General features: G+C 41.2%; 1 protein-coding gene across 2 annotated transcripts in view; it reads right to left on the reverse strand.

Annotated features, from left to right (window-relative positions):
- Nucleotides 1–84: 84 nt before the first annotated feature.
- LOC136099681 (ALK tyrosine kinase receptor-like) overlaps nucleotides 85–25,273 on the reverse strand; it is an 81,599-nt gene continuing 56,410 nt past the window's right edge. For both annotated transcript variants that reach the window (XM_071805905.1, XM_071805906.1), the window contains exons 6-10: nucleotides 21,273–21,367; nucleotides 19,745–19,888; nucleotides 8,393–8,555; nucleotides 3,684–3,834; nucleotides 85–1,225 (exon numbers count right to left, since the gene is read on the reverse strand). In XM_071805905.1, the coding sequence (XP_071662006.1) occupies nucleotides 1,058–1,225; nucleotides 3,684–3,834; nucleotides 8,393–8,555; nucleotides 19,745–19,888; nucleotides 21,273–21,367 (721 nt within the window). In that variant the 3' untranslated portion in view covers nucleotides 85–1,057. The remainder of the gene's footprint in view (nucleotides 1,226–3,683; nucleotides 3,835–8,392; nucleotides 8,556–19,744; nucleotides 19,889–21,272; nucleotides 21,368–25,273) is intronic.

Below are 25,273 nucleotides of genomic sequence, written 5' to 3' on the forward strand. Positions count from 1 at the left end.
CTGCAGCTCCTGAATTTCCATTCAACCCTGGAATGGAGGAATCATTTTCCAGCCTTTCTGGATGAAATGTATCTGTTTTGGCCCTGTAGGCCCTGCCACCACCTCCTGCTGCAATTATCAAGGGGACAGGTTCTCCATTCTCTATCTTAACAAATTCAGAAATAAAGGCAGCGTTCAAACTGAGTCAGACACACAAATGGAAGTTCAACCACATGCTAGCTACTGTAATGTTATACTAATCAGGCATCTAGGGCTGCTCAGCACTACAAATTACCATTGCATTATTTATGCAACCACATCCAAAAGATTAATGAATGGCGCTAGTTCAACCACGTTCTGCAACAGAGAACAGTGGCATCAGCAGCTCCGTGAATTGTACCTGCAGTGCTGATGGCTCTTAGAAAGATTGTAATGTTACCATGTGATGACTTCCATCAAATGAAACAGCTGAGGAATGCTGCTCTATGTAATGCAATATAGTGTCTCCACTGGTAAAGGACTGCTACACTGGAAACTGTCCGAGCATGCAGGGTTATGTAGAATTACATAGAAGTTGGGTGATCCAAACATATTGTTAATGACTGAAACCAGTGTTGGAATTAGTACTGTCTCAGCTAGTACATGACAGAAAAGATCAGTGGTGCCTAGCTATAGGGTTGCCAACAGAAAACATACAGGCTATCCTCAACTTTTCTTGTCATTACACCATACAGATCAAATGTGTAGCTGAAGTCTAATGTTCTGCAATGACAGATTTGAATGAAGTCCTGTGGAATTTGCCTTTTACTGTAGAATTACGCTTCAGCATCTCAGCTTGCATTGAAAAAAATCCAATTCAAGCTGTTTTCTTTGCCAAGGAAACTCCAAGCCACAGAAGCAAGTGTGGCCATACTGTGTAGCTGTCCTAAGAACCATAAAGGGCCAACCCAGCTCACTACTGCTATCAACTGGAAATTAACCATACCCAGAGCTCACTTTATGGACCCTTCCCCAGAGATGTATAAAGGGTTCTCAGGTATTTCAGGCTGTGATACTAGAGGCAAGTGGCAGGATGTGTTCATGCTGAAGGTGCACAGGGACTATGTTTCCATACCTTAAATATGTAGGTTGCACCTCCCCCACCTCCACCTCCTCCTGCCCATTCTTTGACACTTCTGTTCACACGTATCTCTTCTTCAATCACATTGTTCTCTCCGATGCAGACTTTCTGTATAACATCGTTAGTCTGCAAACAGAAGACTGGGTCTGAATTCTGGGAATAAATTGCCGTGTCCTTGTACACCCACAAGCCTCATGGACCCTTCACCCTCCCAAACCAATAAATTGTCCTCCAGTGAAACTCCATAAGCAGAAGCAAGTGAATGCTCTTCTAGAAGAATCTTTCTTTTTGCTTCAACCTTCATCAGAATAATCTGTTGCCATTTTAATTGAATTATTTCGAAGTAAGCTCAGTGCTGGTATCTATTACCATGCAAAACAGCTCCATAAGCTTTTAACATAGAAGATGTAGCAGAATTCACTGCAAATACTTCCCAGCATTAACTATCTGTATTTCACAACTGGAGGAGGGAGTAACTCGGTGATGATGTGACCTGCCCCATGTCAAGCAACAGACAAATGGTAGCAACATAGAGAGAATCCAAGTTTCTTGGGGGGTCTTCCAGCACCCCATGGGTTGGGGCCAGGCAGACAGTGTGCATCTATCCAGAATGAAGGTGTATTGGTGGCTCGTGCAGATGTACCAGAGCTAGCTTTAACCTAGGTTGCCACAGCATGGACTGTAGCAACAAGCTTGGCACAGACTGGCCACCCACTGTTTATTTAGGTTTCCAAGCAAGTTTTGATGCTGATCCGATGCTTACATTGTAGCAGCAGTTTTACTGTAATTACCAGTGCTAGCTAGTTCAAAACCTACCAAGACACCTGCAATCCCACCTTTGACTGCAATGTTGACCTAATGTTATGGGAAATACCTCACTAAAAAGCCTCCATATTTCCTACTTAGCATTTTTTTCCCCTTCACCAATTAGCACCAAATGTAATGAACCTTTTGTATTAGGCAAATCACTGAATTCACTAACTGATTTCAAGCAAAACATTCAACCATCGTTTATAAGTACTTCTGGACTATGATCTAAGAGAGGTAACTGTTGCTTTGATTGTGCATGACAAGAAGGACTCTTGTGTTTGTAAGCTTCAAGCTTTGCTTCTAGCTTGTTTTACTTTGTATGTTTCACCTCAGAAATAATCTCTTTTTATGTACACTGAACTCACAAAGTCAACAACACTTTCAGGGAAAAATTCACAAACAGTTGTTATAGTAGGATTGACCTTCTGCTTCTTTCTACTTCCTTCTTCTGTGTTTTCTTTTGGAGAAGGAGCCTGATAAAAGCATCCTCAAGTTACAAATTATTCTGTTGGCCATAAAACGTGTCCTAGGTTGTGCCAGAGAATGAATGGCATCCATTTTGTGTGTGTGGACTTGCCTATGGAACTAAACAATCCTCCTTTCCTTAGTCTTCCCTCTCCTTAATTGATTTGGAGTTGGGTGGGTATGATTAATAAAATGACAAAGTCAATGACCCAAAGGAACCACTAGATTACAATTGAATTTAAAAAAAAAAAATCCTTCATGGCAGAGACATAACTGATTACAATCCAATCTAGTAAAAGTCCCTTCTACAAGTCTATGCAATCTCTTTGCCTCAATGAAAGAATTACATTAGCACTCAATAAATTCTCACTAAGATTACAGGGGCCTGCAATTTAATGAGTCCATATATTACACTCAGCTGGAATGTCCTAGTTATAGACGTTAGATGGAAGTTTGAGTTAGGGCATTTCTCATTTCAAAGAGGCTTCATATTAATGGTTTGTTTGTAGATATGTATAATTCCAGTTTTAACATTATTTACTTCAGCACCCAACCTTGAGAACCCCTCTTTCTTGTCTACATCATTCAACCTTTCTCTGCTGTAAAAGACTGCTAAGCTTTCATCTCTTGGATGCCAGCCACTAACAGGTGAGAAATGCACAGCATTTACATGTCCAGCTCAAACCTGTAGGTGAAATTTCATCAGATAATGCTTAGTTTCCTCCATAAGAATCTCCTATTCCCTCATCCTCCAAAGAATACTAAATGATTAATAGATTATTGTGCCTGCAAATGGTGAAAGTTGCACTTTCTGTCAAGGCATTTGCAGCAATGATTGGTTCGTAACAGAAAAATCAGGACTGATTTAGCAGCGATTAATTTGTCTCTCCCATTCCCATACAGATAATAACCAAACAGGCCGTGTGAGGTGGGTGTCTCCGGAGGCAGGGCTGGGCTCAACAGCGGAGCAAAGACAAAGCCCTGTGAAATCAACCTTGAAGACTGATCTCCAGAGGAAAGGAAGGCAGGGTTGTCTTTTTCCTCCCAAACCCCAGAAAGATGCTCTGAGATACGCAGATCAATCAGGAAACTGTAGTCTATTATCAGTGGGGCCTGACTGTTGAAGAAGTGAGCACAGTGACATGGCATTTTGCCTTTTCTCACTCACACCCTCCCCATAGAACTGTAGCTAACCCTTGAACCACATAACCCAAAACTCCTCAAGGACAACAGTTTTCTCTGCAAACAAACAAAACTCCACAGATTTGTAAGAAGGAATTAAGGCAAAACAGAAAGAGCAATGACTTACACTAGGACAAGCATCTTCTCCTTGCTGTCCTACCAAGATATACAAAGTATCATCCTTCTGAAGGTCAAAAATTCCCAGCACAGACACGCCATGGGACCGCACCATGGTGTTCTTCCCACCTTTCCCACCAGCAGCTCCATAGCCTGAGATGCTGCAGGAAAAAAGGAAAAAAAAAAAAAAAAAAAGAGTCCAGCATCTGAGTTGTCCCAGACAGGTAGAAAGTAGCACAAACTGGAAACTGCATGTTTTGCACATCATCACGGGGCTGTGCCCTGAAGACCTGACGCTCTAAATCAGGGGTGTCAAATTAATTTCATTTTCATTTTAGGACTGTATAAATGCAGGAGTAGTTACGTTTATACAGTCCTAAAATTAAATTTGGCCCTTTGAAGGCAACTGTGAGGCTGATGTGGCCCCAGTGAAAACGAATTTGACATCCCTGCTATAAATAATTCTAAACCCAAACTTGAAGACTGAGGTTGTCTGATCTATATGGACCTATGAACTTGGGTAGCTACAAAACAGCTTCTTTCACATTGATTCATAGGCAAACACTTGCTGAGGATAGAGTGAGCAAGCCCCTGTAGATTCAAACTTTAATATACGAAACACATCTTGTTTCCCAGAAGGCATACCCTTGAGAGGTTTGCAGCAAGGAAGAGAAAAAACAGAACCAAGAGAACCGATAAGTACAGCACATATGGCTAAAGAGAACAATAAGCACGAGATTGACGGGGAGATTTGAGAAAGGAGACAACACAACTGGTCCTGGTAGCATGGACCAGATGGGAAACAGCCCTCCTATTCCCAGGATCAGAGGGAGTTAGAAGAGTAGATGGGCACACCACCACCTGCAGTGAAAAACGAAGGCAAAAAGCCCCTGGCTGAACTCAGAGCCTCCAGGAACATGTCCCTGTCTCCAGCCAGGAGCAGTCAGGTTGCACACACAGGCTGCTGCAGTCCCAGTTCAGGCTCTGGAGCTTTTATTTCAGGCAGTCATGACTGAGAGGTCCTTACTGTTGTTGATGTACTCAAAGATTTGACTGTACTACTGTATGTCTCAGCTCTTCCCTCTCACTTTCTAAGTATGTAAACAATTTACATACTTGAAGCAATTCTTTTATCAAAGAATTTCAAAGTGCTTTATAAAAATCATTATAAAACACGCATCTCTGCTGCAACAAAAGAAAGAGATACTCAACTTTCTGAGCAAGTGATACAGCAAGCCCTGCTTAGAACTGAAATAAGAAGGTGGTTCTCCACTGACATTAGTAACTTTGCAGCTATTTCCATGAAAGCGAAGTTCAAGCTGGAGCACGCGAACGGTGACTGCAGGGCTGAGAGCATAAAACTTACTCTTGGCTTCCTATTCATTACAGTACAGCTGCTCTGCTTTAACTCCTCCTTCCCTCCAGCACCTGGTTGGTCTTTGCCCAGCACAGTCCTGCATGCAAACAGGTCACAAGCAGAATGCACCAGCAGTGCTCATTGTGTGTGAGCACCCTGAACAGGCTGGGCAGGCAGCTCGCTTTCAGCCCCCCAACTTGTCTGAACCATTAGCATGAGGAACTCACCTCGTGGTCCTGCTCTGAGGCAGCCAGCATCGAGCAGTTCTGATGTCGAAGCAACTACGGAGCATCAAGTGACTCATAAAGCACATTAGATCCTCACAATGTGACATGATTATGTTCATGCCACTGTCGATATCCAAAACAATCATTCCTCAGTAATGCTGCACTGGAGCCAGCAGAGAAAGTGATGGACATAGTACTGGGCTGTACCGAACAGATGCTGCATGTATCTGAAGACTGAGTTGATTTGGCAATGGCTAATGAGGTGCACTATCAGGCACGGCAACCTGGCAGGGCTAATCGGCTGCAGTTAGGGGCCATATTTTTCTGTGCATAAACAGATTCACATACAAGCAGTGATGTCAGTAAGTTCAGAAGAACCCATTTTGGCCTCATTCAAAGGCTGCAGACAAATAAAACCCAGTGGACTGAGATGACAGTCACTCCCTATTCAAAACGTGTGTCACTATTTTAACAGATGGGTTATCTCGACTTCAAGTGTTAGCAGGATCCCTTTCCTTAGGCACAATTTTCTTTCACAAGAGGAATCCATTTAACCATATTGGCCTTGAAGAAAGATTCAGACCACCCTGAGCAGATATATCCAGAACACAGAATACCTTCCACTGTCTTCCTCCTTTTCTTTTACTACTTGTAGGAGCTGAAAAAGAAAACTGCAATTCAGGAAGGATCAGGATCACTGTGCACTGGAAAAAACAACCCCACCTCTAGATAGACAGTCAGGGCAAATGCTTGAGCTAGTTTTGACAATATGAGAAAATGTAGTGCCTAGGCTGGCCAACCTAGAAAGACACATTTTTGCATTCCACTGTGCCATACTCTTGTGCCACCTTACAAGAAGGGACCAGACAAAAGAGGGCAGTGGAAGTGATAACAAATGGGGCACTCAGCAAATGAACCAAAGATTCTTGTTTTTATAAAGAATTAGGATAATGGATGGTAACGTGTAATTTATTACAGTTCACTTCTCTCATACTTGATCATAAGCCTAGATATGGGATGACGAGACCTCCTGAATGCTTAGAAGGAAATCTGAAAAAAAAATAGTATTTTATGTTGCCTATCTTTATTGTTATACATTGTGTAGTACTTATGGAAGGAAACCAGATGATTTTGTCTGTATCAATCACTGGAGCTCATAGGACTCCAGTCTTCAAATGAGGTCACCTACAGTATGTGTCAGATTATCCAGAGCTCCAGAGATGGTGGGGTTTTCTGGGTGGGGTTAGCTTGTGTGAGCAGAAAGTTGTGCAAAGTTGAGCTTTCCGTCTTTGCATTTTAACAATGCATATTCTGCCTCGTGTTCACACAATCTATATCCCTCTTATGCAATTATCAGGAATGTAACTCACTGCTCTACATTGTGCAGTGTGAAACGTGCTATTACAGCATAATAACAGCTTTCTTCAGAGCCCAGCAGCCAGCTGGAGGGTTTTATCTCTGGGTCTGGTATCCTGGAGATGGCTCTCAGGCTGACAGGACCCACAGTGCAGCAGGCCTGCAGGGGAGAGCTAGACACAGGCTGTGGGTCCAGACTCTGGGAAGTCCAGAACTGATATCGCAACTCGACATTTTCCTAGGGCTATGCTGCACTGGGGGACTCCGCTGCCCCTTCGGCAGCCCAGAGTCAGGAAGACGTCAAATTAATTTAAGCCCACAACTGCCTCCTCCTTTCCCCAGGCTGTGAATTCTCTACTACAGCCTTAAGAGGTATAGAAGAGAATGTCATCCACATATATAGGTTACCTATCTATTAGATATACAGAACCTAAAGCCTTTTAGGTCATTTATAGGACTTAAATAGACAGGTCTTCCCTGCGGGACCTGCGGTTTTTACTGCGGAGCAAAAATGAGCCCACAGTTAACACTGGAATTCTGGCTCTTCTTGGGCTGGGCTGTGATATTAAAGAAATGACAAGGTTGTAAGTTTATTGCCTCTTCTCTTTTGGGCTATACTTTATAACCATATTTACTGAATGCTGGTTCTGAAAAATTCTATTAACCTCAGGCAACTCATTTTTGATAGCTGAGTAAAACATCATTAATGCTTTTTTCATTACCATCAATCCTCGTGGTAATAGGCACTTAGGCAGAACTTGTGCCCAGCCTAGCCTACCCAGTTTCTCAAAACTGCTTTGCAGTAGACTTCAGTTAGAGACTGACATCTATCCCTCAATATTAATACTCTTTTTCAATAAGAAGAAAAAAAGGAAGGTGGTAGTAAGCTTTAACTGAAATTTGTTCAAAGCTTTCAGTAGAATGTTCTGCTTTGAAATCTACAATGCCATCATTGATTTCAACAAGGAATGGTGACTAAAAAAACACCACTAGACAGTCATTGATTCAGACAGTTCTGCTTACAAACTGATGCATGTAATGGCTTGATGTTACCACTAAGAGAGACTGAACTAAACTTTGATTGTACTTTTTTTCCCCAGAAAGAGCAAAAAGAGAAAAATGATTGGTAAAAACCTGATTAAGGGGCATTGAACCGTATCTGATCATCTCCCATTGAAAATAACTCCACAGAGGGATTCAAGCATTAGAGCCCTCAGTATCACAGAGCCGAACATTAAGATGGCTGGTTTCCAAAATCAATTCTACAGTGGTGTGCCAGGCTTACAGGCTCAACTTAATATGCCTAGATTCAAAAAAGTCAAGATGCTGAGCAGAGCTTGATGCAAGCTGTCCCATAAGAAATGTTGACATACAATTGTGCCTCCTATGCCAGGTGGACAGTGGGAAAAACTTATTCTAAGACCAGAGTTCGACGGACAGCATACGGGATATGTCTGCCCCTTGGCCTAAGGAGGTCAAAACACTCAATTTTCAGTTACTTATAGAAGTCTCCCAACCTGCAACCATTCAGGTTAAAGATTTGTCTGCCTCAGGTGGCTGTTTCTCTTTTTTCTCTCTTTCAACAAAATTTTGCATCTTTCAGACAACAAATCTGAGACTGGGAGGATGGGCAATCACAGGATCAGGGAGAATTATAACCCCTGTAGGTCTGGTCCAACTTCTGAATATAATACTTTATACATGCTTAGCATGTATCTGCAGCTTGGATTAGTTTCAAATGCGAAGATATATCATGACAATCAGAGATGGTTCCCTTACCTGTATGTGTTAGTTGCTGGTACTCTCCAGATTTGAATGCCCTGGAGAATCCCTTCAGCTCCCACAACCACACTCAGGTTGGAGTTCCTGTAGGCATCGTTGCATTGGCTCTGTGTGGGGCCATAGGGTCCACTGGCACCACACGTTGTGAATAACCAGTGATCTGAAATGAGGATATATACAAAGCATCGTCTGAACATCCAAAGATCGAGCAGCTGTTCAGTGCTTTATTCACTCTCTTGTTGCACCAAGAGAAGAACCCAGCTCCTTAGGTTTTAGGCAAAACAAATACCCACAGAATTCTTTTAAAAAACTCATAGCACTGTGTATCTCAGTATTTGACAGCTTTTCATATCCTGAAAGCTATCACAACTACGAACATAGCTTTACTGTTTCTAAGGTTCATAAAGGCAAAGTTCACAGAGTAAAACGCAACACAGACCAACCAGTTTCAGGCTGTGGTCTCTGGGTTGTTAAAATGCACGCTGGTAACCTCAAGACCAGTGCATTTTAGCCCTTCCAGCTTCTACAGGCATTTGATTATTGAATTTATTTAAAATGGGAAAGTAGCTGTTAATTACATAAAACCCTGTAAATACAACATCACCTCGGTGATTAAAACATAACAATAAACTAATTGTATTTTGAATAATTATTTGCTCACAAGAGATTCAAGTTAAACTTCAGAGGCAAACCACCTAACTGAGGCCTACAAAACAAGCATTCAGCTCTGCATGTTCTAGGCCAGATCTACAGGTGTAAATAAATGCATCCCTGTTACAGCCATTTCCATCAACCGGAAGTACCAGTTCTATACAAACAGATTTATAAAATAAGACTTTGCTAATTTGTGCCTCAAAAATCTAATTTTAAAAATTCGAATAGATTATGTTGAAAATGCCATTCTTGTCCTTAAAGATTCATTATTAGGGCCATCGCAGTTGCAAGACCACAATGCTCTTGTAACACCCATCCTAACATATTTGCTAGTATATCCAGAAATATTTCATGTGTAATCAAAACTAAGATCTATAGGGCAAATAAGTAGACTAAGCATTTTTTATGTACACTACATGATTCATCATTCATATTTATTATATTAATGAGTTAATATACACAATCCAATAAACTCTGTTACTTAATTCTATTGTCATTGAAGACAAAAGACTTGAAATACAGCTAAAGAACATTATTTCTACGAATGATGTTGGGTCAGCCAGCTCTCCTTATGGGTTTTTCAAAGGGTAGCATTTTCCCCCCAGCTTCCACTTTTTTAGCAATGATAGGTCAGATAGATCAAAAGCTTGATCTCCTTCTTGGAATGTGGAGCTATTTTCTAAGCAGATCAGGTCTAGAAATGATAGTTTCCATGTGTCTGGACCGGAGAGGCCAACAGTTCCATCATTACTGTCACTGGACGGGTTCACCCACCAAATATACAGGGAAACACATTAGTTTAGCCAGGCACAAGGTCTGAGTTATCTTTTCACAGACTAGTTCTGAAGTTGAGCTAAATTCCTTCTCATAAAAAAGTGCAATGCATGAAATGGATCAAATAATTTGGCAGGACTTTAAGAAGAAAGTGGCTGGCATTTTTGAAAAAAAAGTTTTGCAATATAGTCTTGGCTATTCCAAGAAGCAATGTAAAATTAGTACTTTAGGAAAGCTTTCCAATGTTGAGAGAACAATCTCTTCCTTCTTATTGCAAAATCTATGCCACCCCTCCTTAAAACTTCCCTGCAAGAGTCCCCTAGAGACTTTGCTACTGTTACTTGTTTTATATGGATACTCACATACTTATTTTACTTATTTCTCCATCCTTCTGCAATAGGTGGCAGTATGAAGTCTTAAAATTAGTAGGTAACAAATAGAAGAATTGAAGAACTACCCCCCTCCTCTGTCTCCAATGCACTCCCCCCAAAGCCCCAAGAAAAACAGGTAAGAGGGGGAAAAGCACCTGAGAACGCAAGGTCTTAAAGTTCCTAAGCAAAATGCTTCACTACCTCTGATATTGTGTTTTGCACCAGAAGTTACCTATGTTTATTTTTCAAAAAAATCCCCAAACTCAAGCAAAATCTAACACAAAATAGAAGATGAGAAACTCATTCTGTCAGCTATCAGAGTGATTTAACATTGCAGTATCCCAGTGGGCTAAGCCACCTGCACTGAAACATATGTTTAGTAAAGCAGGCAGGTAAGTGTCTTCGTTTGGAACAATAAGAAACCATTTGGATGTCTCTGGTGAAACATCAAATATGTTCCCAAAGGCAGAAGCAGGTGACCTTCAAGGGGACAATAAGCTCAAAACACAAGAGAATCAAAATGGAAAACTGGAAGTGATAAAACCTAGCACAGACCACAGCATATGCATACTGCTGTGGTTAAGCCTTACATTTATTTTTTACTCCCTTTAAATAGATCTCATTGCTTATGTATCTGCTTACTGGCCCTGGCGAAAGTATCTCTAGATATCACACATGTAACACACAGCACAGCTGGACCTGAAACCGGCAGCTCTTGACTCCCACTGGGTTCCAGGGATAGGGCATCAATGAACTACGTTGTATTCCAAAATGCCTTTTAATAGCCCTTGGTTTCCTTAAAAGCTCAATGCCCTGGTGGAACAGAAGAAAAATGCCCTCCTGCTGCAAACATTATGCCTCCAGACTTTGAACTGAAGCATCCAGAACAACTTTTGTATTTTCTGCCTCTTGGACAGAACAGAGGGGGCTCACTTTCAGTGCAGAGGCAGTACCAGGGTAAGAGCAAATAGAGCAAATAGAGCTGAGATGCACTTTCAGATAAGTGAAAGTGCATCTCAGCTCTTAGAATCTGGCTTCTAAAACAGAGTATGGAAGGTCTGGGGAATGAAAAACCACAGATACATTATGCCAGGGAGTGTGATGTAAGGAACCTGGAGATGAGTGAGCACAGGAGGTACTACCTCAGATTTCAAAAGCAGTCCTGTTGTAATCGATAAGGTGATATTGCAGAAGATGATACGTAAAGCCTCTCAGATTCTGCAGTTGCTGTAGTCAGTGCCAGCAGACACATTTACTTGCTCTGTTTGGGTAGATGTCAGGCAGGAACGGGAGAAGTAGCAGAGCTGGGTAGTGACCTTTGCCCTAATCATTGCAGGAGGACGTCTGACCCAAGCGAAGTCTATGGGGAGACTGCACCTGATTTGAACCAGCAAGGATTTCGGTAAAACCCAAAGCCACGTGTTGTGTGGTCTCCTCACTTGTCACGGCTGCACTGACTTGCAAGCAGTCCTCCTCCTGTTGATATCCACTTTCATATGCAATACCGAAAGCCTGTCCAACATTTAACAGCTTTGTCACTGAATTAAATGGGACAGAATATGGCATGGGAAGAAGTCACCCCTCATTTCAACATAATTAGGACAGATGGGCCTTAGTTACAATTCTGGATACAGACTAAAACCCTCGCACTTCCCTCCATTTGGTCTCTGAAAAATTTCCCAAAGCCAACCCTCAATCTGCAGACCTAACAGCAGCCCAAGATCTTAAACCACTAGTAACAGAACAGAGTACTGCCCGTATTAGATAACACACCACTTCTTTTTTGAAGTAAGAAAACCCATTCGCTCCCTGTAAAGTATTGATTTTCTCCTGATCCTAGAAATGACTGCAACATTTCTCATGAGCTCAGACAGAGCATTTCTACAGGTTGTTGCATGCCACAGCAGTTTACAGTAATTCAATTTGAAGCATTATTTTGATCTCCAAAGACTAAAGCAGCAGTGCTGAATTGAAACTCCTTAAGCAGCTTGGTGAGAAGCATCGATTTTTTCCACTGGTACACAAGTGTGGGCTGTCGCATACTGCAGGGCACAGCTCTCGGTCCTTCCGCAGGCTGCGACAAGACAACGTCGCTGCCACCTCATGCTCACACAATGGGAAGAAAAGCAGGACTCTCCTGTCTAAATCCCTCCAAACAATGAGTAGATTTCAGAAATTTGCCCAACTTCACAAAAGTTACAGACGCCTGGTTTCCAGAAACAGCTGAGCATTCCCATTATGACAACTAACAGGTAGTTAAATGTAGGGTCCCTATAGATTCTGTCACTAGCAGTTGCAAGATACTAACTGGGTTTAAAAACTGGAAATTCCTGTTTAAGGTGGGGGAAAAAGAAAAGTAGTGAAGAGTACACTGAAATTCAGAATTCGGGTACTACACTTCAGTGAATAATTTATACATCACTCATTGGATGGAATCCTCACTTGCACAAGAAACATGGCAGAGGAAACATTTGGTATTCTGCCCATTCACCCACACACCTGCCCTCCTCAAGCTCACTGGCAATGTCCCCAACACACTGCTAAGGTCTCAGCAACAACATTATGCAAGAAATGCCATTTTGGCTCTATTAAAACAGATTTTTAAAAATTCCTTCTTCTCAACTTTTCTTTCCAAATTTACTGGCACATTTAAAGACACAGTCACTCATGCTTATTTTCTTTTGTACAGCTGAAATTCTAGTTTTCAAACAGCTTGACTAGATATGTAAAATGCACAACAACCAAGGCATTGGATTTCAGCCACAGCAAAAGAGACTGATGTCCTGCTCTTGGAAAACAAAAAGAACAAAACCCCACAAGACTTAAAAAGATTAATGCACGTGAAGTTCTGATACCACTTGCAGCTGCAGGCAGCATGGCTGCCGGCAATGCTGCAAATAACAACGAGCAACAATAAAAAGAAATGAGCGGAGCAAAGTCTAAAGCACATTTGTACTTCTAACAGGGAAAGTTATTTCACTGGTACGTATAGCATATGAACTCCATATCACAAAACAGACAGAGGCATTTTAGCTATACCTCCAGGGCCTAAATGTATTAAATGTAATTTGTTAAATTAAGCTGGTTTGAATTGAGGTTCAACTCATTTAGAACAAAAATTTTACTATGATTTGAGAAAATGACCAATGAAGCACCATGGTACTTGGCTTATTTTGGAATCTGGAGTAATGCACTAGTGAAATGCATAAGTGCTTTAAAAAATGTGTAGGCAGTTTATGGAATTTGCTGCCACAACTCATGTTCAGGCCAAGAGGTTATTCCTACTTCCAACAGAGTAAAAAAAAAAACATTAATAAGTGCTACAGGGTCTCATGCTTCAGGGATGTAAGAACCCCGGTGACTAAACTTCTGGGCGCAATTCTGTTAGCTGTCCCTCAGGAAGCTCATTTTAGTTCTTCCTCCAAGGCAGATGGAATCAAACTTGATGACATGAACAAGCTGAATAGTTGCTTCATTGATTTATAAAAACTTCACAAGCTCCCTTACAATACCTGGCCAGTATGAGAAATCAGAGGCTTACAGAAAATTGCCCATCTTAACCTTCACCAACATTCGGCTGCCATTAAGCATCATGGTGTGTGTGGAGGGATACACCTTTTACTTGATGCATAAGCAATCTCAGTTATACATTACCCATCAGTCCAGGGTTGGTCTGTGCTGGTAGGCTGCAGGCAAAATATACTACAAGCATATCTAAAAAACATGTTCAGTGATGTAAAGAAGGAAAAACCTCTCAATTTTTTCTTTGTGTTCAGTTGTTTAACAGTGTCCTGTGAGCAGTAATTTGAGATTATTACCTTTTCCAATATTAAGTTTGCCAGAGATTACTGGGGCAGGGCAGGGGTTTGAAAGATAATGGTAAATGGCAGAACTAGGTTGTGCTGACAATCACAGTCTTTGAACCTGTTCTTCGAGCAATAAAGATGACAGATCTTTCTGAAAACCCCATGCATAAGAATATGTGCAGCCTTGAAGTGGAAGATTTGCACAGAGTCAGCCCCTAGATACATTTTCTTCCGCCTAAAATAACTGGAAATGTACAAATGTGTCTATACTATGACATTAATGGGATATAAGATGACCAAAGAAATTAGTGAGTCTTGCCAGCAATACCAGAACGAGTTACACAGGTACGGTTAGACTAAGAAGACCCTGTTTTTTCAACTATTTATGGAGTTACTATTTCTACCTCTGTCTTTCCATTTTCAGAATGAGGGCAGCAATGGAAGACTTGGACATGTTTTTGAGTCCAACAAGAAGAGCATCTGCAGTCATGACAAATGTATGCCAGACTGATCCTAAGTATCATTTCAAAGAAATACTCAAAGCTTTTTCTTATGTGTCCATACAAAGTGAACACTATCAGGGCATCTTTGTAGGAAAGAATCTGTGGTCAATAGAATGGGGCAAGGGCATTGCTGACTTTGAACAGCATTGAGAATTGCTTGTTTCTTGGTATCTTCTGGGACCAGAAACTATTCTAGCAGCATGAAGAAAACTAATTTCTCTTACCTTTTATGTTTTGCTTAAAGAGATAGCAGGAGTCTTCCATAAAGCGAGACATGCTACTAACTTTTTGGAATTTGTATGTTCAGAATTACAAAGATTAGTAGAAATGTGTGTTGGATAATAAAGACCAAGTTGGGTGGAGGTGGAAAAATTATCTCAAGACCTTTCCTGAGATTTACAGCAGTTTCTGCACAATTTAAACTGCTGTTCTTAAGAATGGACAGCTTTAAAATTTAGGTCCAAATTTAGGTCCTGTTTACTCCAATTGCATGAATAACTCTGGAGAGCATTTACGTCAATTCAACTTGATATGTTGGGATCTGGTTGCATGTTGATTTTCAGTATGGCACCTTTGCTATTTTCAATCCTATAGAGAAAGCGAATGTAAACACTGCAAGAAAGAAATTCTTGCCCACATAATATGAGATCTCACCACCCATCTTTGAACATTTTCTGTTACTGTTCAGGATGCTACTTTTGTTGGGAGGAGGGCACTGAGCAGTTATTCACTGTGTTAATTGATGCTTAATACAAAAATACAATTCTGCAGATACCTTTATTGCATTATGCCAACAGTTCAGTTAGTATAATTGCACACAAAGAGCAACTAAATGTAATTTACTTTTACTTAATACTCACTCCGCTGTTCCTTTCGGCTCTTTCATCTGATTAACTAACGTGACTCAGAGTTCTTCCAAGAAACAGATATGTGAGTACTCATAAGAGGACTCTCCCTGATGCAAAAGACAAAATCTGTGCAACGACCAAGGAAGAAGAGACCGGAGCTGAAGAAAAACAGCAATCCAGTCTGGATGAGAAAATGATTTGATGACAGTTTCCATGCAACAAACCATGGTCACACAATGGCTGGTGGATACACAGATCAGATGAGACAAAATAACGCAAGACTTGAGGGCAAAAAAGGTTAATATTTTTGTACATTTCACAACACACCATTTTTGTTCTGTGTGCCCTGACATGAGTAAGTTGTCAGTGGGACAGATGAGAAGCTGAAACATCAAAAGAGAGGCTATCCTCATGGCATTTGCAGCCTATTCAGAAGCAACAGAAATGTTTAATTAAAGCTTGATTGCTCTGCGTCTTGTTATCTCCTTTTGCCTACTGAGAATCCTATTTTGTTTCCTCCAGTTTCCATGATAGTAATTTGTTTACCTAGAATTCCTCATTATTGCTCACTGTATCTTTATTTGCCTGAATTTCCCATATTCTGGCCTTGTCTATAAAAGGAAATTGCATTAGTTTGATATAAATTGGCTTTTTAATTGGTAGTTAAACTCCCTGTAGAGAAATGCTATGGTTTGAGCAGCTTTCTGTTTTACTTATGCTAATACCTAATAAATTTAAAAAATAAAGCCAAAGTAAGCTTGGTTTACATCAAAATAAACAGTGCACAGATTTAACCATTTCAATCAAAAATCCTAGCTCCACATGAAGTTGTTTCAACCTTCTGGTACACACAGGTTTTCTTACAACTTTTTTGCAGGCTTCTTTCTGAATCAAATTTCACCTGCAACCTTTCAGCAAGAAGTTGGCATGTCAGCAATAACACATCATTAATTAATTGAAAAGGAAAGCATTTGCATTGCTTGGTGATCATCTACCTAATGGCCAACTTGCACTGCAAGTAATGGTGTGACTTGAAACCTACAGGAATTTTTCTCTGTTCATTCTGGTCATCATCAAGAAACTTGACAGAGCAACACCACCACATTAGTTGTAGCAATGTTGGATCTTTTTCTCTACACAGAGCATCCATCATTCCATGTGTGACACGTGACAGTAGTTAACAGATTCCTGAAAGCTTTAGGCTCTTTCACAGCATGGCTGCATTATGTCTTTTGAACCTTCAGTGTACATTTCCCAGAGGCACACCAAGCCATGCTAAGAAATGGCAAGGCTGAAGAAGTAATTCACTGGGTACAGGGCCTAGGAACAGAGTGGACAGGGAGGCTGGTGGTGATGACTATCTCTTTTGCTGAAAATGCATTTCCAAGCAAAGCTAGCAGGTGCATGTATGAGGTTGTTCTCAGTTACAAACAGGCCCTTGGAAGTAATGGAGCTTCTTTGGATTTACTGTCACGTAAACAAAGTGGTACCTGTCTTTCAAATTGTACTTCCTGCTGTGTAGGCTGAGCTGGCTTGGGGACTTGGGGAGGGCACTTTGTTAGCCTGTTGTCTCCTCAGCTATAGGAACAAAGTTCTTTGTTTTAATATGATTTCTTAAGAAGGAAATATTATAGCCTACGATCCATCACGCAAGCCAAAGATCACATTAGCTGTAATTACTTTTGGATGAGCTCATATTGGTCAATGCAGTCTTTGGGACTTCAGGGTGGCACTGATGCTGTCGGTTCACTCGGACAAAAGTAAATATGTGGTGATCAAAGCAAAGGCCTTGACAGACTCAGTCTGAGGTTTCTCAAATGCATTACAGGATGCAGAAAGAAACAAGATTAAAGCTGGGCAAAATGCATAGCCCACGGATCAAACAAACATCTGCAGCATTTACTGAGAGCAGGGACCCAGCAACACAAAGGAAAAAGGTGATTCTTTGCTGTGGAGACCCACAGCAATGCAATGACTTCCCACTGCAAGAAGCTGCAGCTTAGTTTCTCAGATTTCTGCTCTGTCTACACTGAGGGCACAAAGAATAGAAAGTTACTGTAGGAGTGATTTCAAACCTCAGAGGCTGGAGACAATTTTAGACAGAACACGAACAGGACCAAGGGCCAAGCCCAGAAATCAGACAAGTTGTCTTAGAATCCACAGGAATTGCCTTGAATTTTCACCCCAAGGTCATAACAAATCATTTGAATTGCTCTAAATACCTCAGTGACCTTCTACTCCCATGCAATTTGATTCCCATTATTTCTACTATCCAAGCTTTTCTTTAAATTGCATTCCTCAGATACGACAGGGAGCAGAAAAGCTAGAAGATGTTCCATTATCTCAGGTCTAGTGAAAAGTAGGAAGTACCAAAATTCTCAAAGAAACCTACAGCCTATTTCTAGCCTATCACCCACACAGCCACTTTACATTAACTTTGCATCCAAACTTCAGGCCCTTCTCTAACCAGAACCCGACCTAATAGCTTTTGTGTTACTAAACCAGTAGGTACCCTGAAAGGAAATGTGCAGCTACCTTGGGGAACTACATCACCACCTAAGCACTAATACTGTTAAGGGAAGTCAGTCAGAAGTCCATAATCTATACCTGTGTATGCATCCTGCCACTAGATCACTGACCCAAGAGCAATACTGAAAGCACTTAAAAGGGGGTTCCACTTACAGGCAGGGAAGGGAGACACAGATATTGAATGGAAGGCTGCAAAGGATCTGCAAAGAGGATGTAAGGGTCTTCTTGGAAATCACACCTTTGTGACCAGCCCAAGCTCATACACATCTGCAACAGAGCTAGACACAACCTTCATAGCTGAAGTACAGGCCCACCCAGCCCAGCATCCCCTCATACAGGCTTATTCCCTCTGTCTCATTCTTCCAAGACTCCTGTCAATGCCCCTGCACTTCTCTTGCTGTATGATGCTCGGTATATAAAATACCAACAAACTCTACTTGATGGCAACTCTTGGCCTCCACTGTCAGAGCTCACTTCACAAGAGAATTCAGGTACCAGCAGCAACCCTGCTGCAGCAGCATGCAGTGGGCTAATACACCCAGCTTTTCAGGCAGGCTTTGAAAACTGTGTGGAGCTTTTGATCACGCTGACCAGACTGCTGTTGCTATCAGAGCTTATGTCACTAGTTCATGCATTTCAACAGGATGCTGCAGGTAGCAAAGTGAAACATGAACTCGAACAGAACTGACTCAAAGAAGACTTTCTAAGATGGAGGAGTGGGAGAGAAGGAGGCAGTAGGAACAAACCCCTGGGCTTATGGAGGCATATACCAACCACAGCTCTACCTTAAAAGGGCTGGTACTTCAAATTGGTAATCACCTAGGTCTAAGTGAGAAGAAACAGCTGCACACAGTGCTGAGGGTGGTAGTTATAGCAAGTGCTCGTCTCTTGTGTAATCACCCCTCATTTGCACGGCCAGCCCTGCTCCCCCAGATAGGCTGGATGTTGTGGCCACCTGATTCAAACCAGGAAGAAAAGCTGGCAAGGAAGAGGAAAGGAAAGGAAAGGAAAGGAAAGGAAAGGAAAGGAAAGGAAAGGAAAGGAAAGGAAAGGAAAGGAAAGGAAAGGAAAGGAAAGGAAAGGAAAGGAAAGGAAAGGAAAGGAAAGGAAAGGAAAGGAAAGGAAAGGAAAGGAAAGGAAAGGAAGCATGTTTAAATAGAAATGTAGGGCCCAAAACAGATATTTTGAATGTGTGGCAAGCATGGGAGAGGGAAGAGACAAACATTTGGGAAACAGTAATCTGAAAGGGAGGGAATGGCAATCTTGCATCTGTTGGGCCCATGCCACTACAGTTAAGTTGGAAAGGGGAGCTTAGGGGACAAGGAAAAATGAAACAACATTCACCATATATGACTGACATTTCTATCTAACTAAAAATCATGTTTTAAAACAAAGTCCAATACTGTACTCTTTTAAATGGGCAATGAAAATATTACTGAAAAAGGAAAACTGTGTTATTTCAAACCAAGCCTATATTAACTATAGATGGGTGTTCAGGTTATCACATGCTGGACTCAGCCAATTTGGACATCTCACTTTGATTCCTGACTATTTTTAAATGACCACAACACCAAACAAACCTTTCTTGCCATTTAAAAGCACCTTTCACTTGAAGAAGAGGCTCCCTCTGGATCTTTCTTTCACCAGCTTGCAATCAAAATCCAAGGTACAGTTAACAGCTAAAGGTAATTGCTTTCTACATCTTGTTTTGTTACGTTTGTAAAGGACTTGCAAAAAAGCTCCAAACAAAGGCTTTGGTTAAAAAAAAAAAAGGAATCATATTGCATTTAGCCACATCTAACTGAAATCTGCACTAGCTGCAAATCTCTGCTGTCTGAAAATGCTTCTCAGACCAGACAGTTACCTGCTGGACCAGAAATGGGGGCAGTGTTGAGCTGGAGATTTCCCAGAAGCTTTTGTTCCCATCCAAACTTCTTCTGGCCACCTCTGCTGGTGAGTAAATTGCTTGAGTCTGGAGTGGTACCTCGAGGTGTCTTTTCTCCACTAACTGGAAAACAAGAAGCCACAGACTGGTTTATCACTGGGGGTGGCTAAGTCAGTACATAATCCAAAACTGAAGCTAAATTAAGGGCTGGAGGCTTCTTCGCTGAGAGCAAGAGCCTGCAGCCACAGGATATAACACTATTAAAAGGAAAGGGCAGATTGTCTTTCCATTGCTGTTATGGGAACTGTGACAAAAGAAAAATAAACAGGAATGAGTGGTGTGAAAAATAGCAAGTGAATGAAGACACAAAGCAGAAATACAGAACACAATCTTTAGCAACTGCTAGAAAGTTTCTTTTATCCAATAAAAAAGCATGTGCAACTTTTTTTAATTACAGCATAACCTTAAGACCTCTTTACAACGCTGGAACCTGAGGTACATTGTACTCATGTACAGAAACCAAGGGGTATCACTGCATAAATGGAAAGACTCACAGCCCCAGCCAGTGCAAATTAACATAACACAAAGCAGATGAAATATTCTGACTGCTGTTGTATGAAGATGTGGTTTAGATGTTTTCAATCTGAACACAGGTTGTAGCGTCAAGCCTAGGAGATGAAAGAAGGCAAGTTCTACCGCTCAAACCACCGTAGAAGTTTCATATGTTCAGAGCAGCAATCCTCCAATCCTCATGTAAGTTGTTGGTCTGAGGTACAGACTGACAGATCATTGAACACATTTACAAATTAACCAATTCACTATGCATGAGACTGTGAAAGATGAGCCAGACACAAATGTTCAATAAAAATCTAAATGGGGTGAAATCTGGCAGCTGAGGTACAGACTGGGCATATTCTAGAGGCCAGTCAGTCACAAAGTCTGGATCAGAATCCAAATTTTTCCCAAGAGTAGGAGAGATTGAAGATCCTAGTTTCTGATTCAGACTTAAATGCATGTCAGTCCAAAGAAAATAAGCTTGTTCTAATTTAACTGGCGTATTGTGCCCAATGTTATTGGAAAGTTAGTGTCAATCACAGGATGCCAGTCTTCCCCTAGCCAGAGTCCAACTGTCATTCATTTTGATAACTGTCACACAGCAGACCTGGTCATGTGGAACTCTATAATCACAGACTGGCTTCTGCATCAGCCTGGGTGGAGAGGCGATGCCACTGTCTCATCTGGAAGCTGATGCTCACACACCATATGTCTTACAACCCATTTACTGCCAAGCTCGGAACCCATTCACTGGTCGGCTCCACAAATCAGGTCTGCATCTGAATGGCCTCTTCCAACTAAGCACAGTTATTTCTGAAACATGCCTTTACATTTCAAGAGTCTTTTGAAGATAACAACGCCAAATCCCTTCCCCACAGTTCCAGCCCCTTTCAAAATTTCAATTACATGGCAAATAAAAGACAAGTCACTCGCAGATAAAAGGAAAACTTACTTGTTAAATAACAGTCCAGACTAAGGGAGACATTGTCAAAAGCAATAACAGCATCAGATCCTTCTTCCCATGAAGCTATGATCTGAAACCAAAACCTGCACAGATTGGAAGAACAGGGATTAAATTCTGTTAAAAGAGATGAAACTCAAAACTCTTCACAATTAAAGCTGTTTTAGAATGGAGAAAAAAACTTTTCATATAAAAAAATACAAAATTGACAGAGAAAGTATCCTCGCCCTTAACAAGCATGATGATCTGAGGAAGGGAGCTGTGCATGAGTATAGGTAAACTGAAAAAAGAATACAGCCCGTCTTCCCTTCAGAGGCACACAGCCTGAAGCAAGTGTAAGCATGTGTGTGGGTGTGGGTGCCAGGCTAGAAAATAAAGTCCCCTAGCTTCTGGGAAAAAAACAATCAAAAAACCAACCAAACAAACAAAAAAACAGACAACTAAATGATTTTATTCTCACAAGTGATTTACACCCTAAAGTGTTAATAAAAATAACTAGACTGGGGCTCATGAAATCATCTGGAGTTTCTAAAAGGAACTGGCAATCAAAGGCTGAAACCAATTGAGGAAGTATTTGGTCTGGATCCACTGTCTATGAAGCAAAGGCTGACAGTCCTGGTAGTCACAAAAGGAAGGACCTGACATCGGGTAATCCATAGGAGGAGCAGAACTCATTATCTCCTTGTAGAAGCTGAGCAAATTTGCCTTAAATCACTTCCACACTCTCAGCTGGCCTTTGCCAGCGAGTTCTGCCGCTCGTACACGACCAGAAGAAAGATCACTGTAAATTCACCCTCAGTGATATAACAAGTCAACAGCAAGAGCAAAAATAACCCACAATCAAACACTTCTAATCTAATACTATATTGACCATGCATTAATAGAGTGCACTCATGGATTTAGATTTTCTCTTAGCTTAGCAAGTTCATGTTCTCCCGTTCCCTATCTACCACATAAAATTATAATACTTTGCTTAGGAAAGAGAACAATTTCTAAAAGCAGTCACCCGTGGCCTAGAAATGAGATAAGATGCTGAGAAGTTGCACCAAGACTATAAAAACATGAAACTATCATATGCTGTAGAACAAGCTGCAGAGAACGCGAAATATTACTTAAACTTCATTCTCTGTTGTATCTTGATGTTTTACACCACCAGAAGTTAAGCCATTCGTGGGTCACTTTACTGTGGATCTGTGGCTGACAGTTTCTGCTCTTCTACATATGAGCCATGAATGCAAATTCTTGCAGGTGTTCCAGTTTGGACCAGAAACTGGTGACAGGAAAAGATATTTTTGAGGAGCAGTCTTATTTATTTAGAAAGGCTGTAGAAATCCCATACCTTCAATGCACCAAGAATTCAAACACCAGCAGACTTTTTTTTCTTCTTGCAGATTCTAGTCCTTTATGCATAGTAATGGGTCTAAAATATTCTCTTAGCTTTTTGTCTGCTACCAGTATTCTTACATTGGTCTTGTCGTCTCCTATAGTTTTTAAAAGCTACCTCTCCTTTACCAGAAAATCAATCCCCCTCAAACAAAATTCAAGTCAATCTTCTCTGTTTATATGTGCATTTACTTTGGGACAGGATTTCCTGTGTTTTCAATGAGGGTTTTTACTATTTCAGCCGTCTGACTCTGTCAACAAACACAATCATCTTCCATGTTGTTCTGAAATACAGCGCAGCTTTCACCACCAGTGATGACAGTGAGGTTTGACATAAGCTAAAACAGACCCCAGGGATATCTGTGCCTTTTGAGGATACCTATATTGAAGTGCTGTCTTCTTCTGCAACTGATGTTCTTGTTAAGCTACAGATGGGGACCCAGTGAGAAAAGCTGACCCAACCAAAGCAAAAGCTTCAAACAGAAAAAAAATCCTAGCAGTCCCTGAAGGGTGCAAAAGGGTTGAGAACACAGCACCGTCTGTTCACAACAGAAAAGAGTTGATATAGTAACTACGTTCCTCCTTCTTTATTTCTGGTAAAGTAAAACAATAATGCTTCAATACTGAAATGTCTTGCTTCTTGGAGATACACACTGAATATATGGAGAGACATTTCTAAAATGGATTTTATGTACTCTAAAGACATGAGCAACTGCTACGAAAAAGCAGGCAATTGACACAAAGAACAGTGGATATAGTGAAGGAAGAGTATCCCTAGCATTAAATGAAACTCCAAAGAGCAAGACATAATTTTCTTTGCTAAATGATGCATCATTATTAGCTCAAAAGGTAGCATCTCCATCCAAACAAATCTGGAGACCACAAAAGTGTATGTTTTGACTTTCCAATCCACACAAAGTGCAGGTACGGTCTGATGTTGCCAGAATCCCCACAGTTCTTAGCTGGTATACCTGAAACCCACTGCAGGTATGTCTAGGAGGAGAACCGGAAGAAACATAAAATCACTGGATGTTAAACTGGCTTCTAAGTACTTATTCCCCCTGCCTCCTCCCTCCGTTTGCTCCGTGGCTGACATCCCACAACACTCCAAATGGAATTACAAGCTCTAGCATAAACATAAACTGTTCAGTTCCAGACATGCCATGTGAGGCTTAAACAACAGCTGCTGGACAGACAAAGGGGGCTCTGATCTACTTCTCCCTCTAAGTTACTGTGGCAGCAGCAGCGATGACTGAACCCTACCTGAAACAGGTCCTGAACCACCACAGATCACAGTCTGGTATGTGATGGAGAACCAGGACCTACCTTGGGCTGTAAACTACAGGCTGTAGCTCAGCAGAAGCTTCTCCCTCTCTGTTGTGTGTTGCTGAAACCCCCAGGAAGAGGTAAGGTGGAAATGGATTCAGCTACATGTCTTTCAGTTGGCTGTGTCTGCAAATCAGTGCCCTGCACACAGTGAACGTTGGAGCTGCATGGAAGGGACCACTGGAACTGAGTCTCTGATGCATTTAATCTTCAGCCTGTTTCCTGGGGGTGCACACTAAATGCTACTTGGAGATGTGGATATTTTGATGTGTACTTATGTTTGTAAGGTGCTAAGTTGAGGCTGCAAAATGAATGAAAAAGACAAGCAGTTCTTAGATGTGTCTACCCTCCACTTCTGCAGTCTTTAGCTCAGGTTGCATAAAAGAAGAGGCAGATACTTCTGCAAAGACTACTATGTACCTTTCTTTGTACCTGGCAACTAAATACATCTGAAAATAGCTTCAGGCAGTTTCCTCCACAGAATTTAAGCTTCATGCCCCGAGGTGTTATCCTTTGATGCGCTGTGCATGTCATGCCTTTTCAGACAACAAAGAGTTAGAACAATTATCAAATGTTCAGCCCCTAAGAACAGAAAGGCATGATATAAGCCAGTATTTCTGTCATTGAAGGGAGTGCCATCTAACGTGCCCATATAAGAACACAATAGGTTGCATTTTGTATTTGCAGTTCATTCAAGTTAAGAGACAGCCATGCTGATCTCACCTGCAGGAGCGTTGGGACCAGAACACTTCAGAAGTTTTCTGAAGTTCACCAGGGATGAAAAAAAATGACACAAATGCCTCCAAAATAGAAAAATCATGTGAATGTCAAACACTGTTAGGACCATCAGTGCCGCTCTGGTTGTCTATTAATCTGATTTTTTTTTCTAACATGAATGAAGTTTCTGTATAAATCTTCTCTTGAGATCAGCACTTCTGCAACAAATAGTTCATCTTTTTCTCTTCTCCAGTTTAATGCCACTATTAATTTAGAAATATGATGTCTTTCAGGTTCCATTGAAACAAGATCATCAGTTAACCAACATTTCAATCATTAGCTTTGGTGGTTTTAGCTTAATGGGCTAATTAAGAGAAACTTAATCAAAACTGAAGATGGAAATGTCACACATCAGTGAAATGGAAAAAATCTCACAGACAATCTCATTCCCTTGCTCCCTCCCCCACCACCCCTTTTTTTTTTTCTTTCTGTCTGATCTGTGAAATCAAAAAAATGACTCCCTTTGACTTTGGTGAAAGCTGATATGGACACACCAGAAGTGTATG

The sequence above is a fragment of the Patagioenas fasciata genome, chromosome 3 (genome assembly GCF_037038585.1).
Source record: "Patagioenas fasciata isolate bPatFas1 chromosome 3, bPatFas1.hap1, whole genome shotgun sequence".
NCBI classification, from domain to species: domain Eukaryota; kingdom Metazoa; phylum Chordata; class Aves; order Columbiformes; family Columbidae; genus Patagioenas; species Patagioenas fasciata.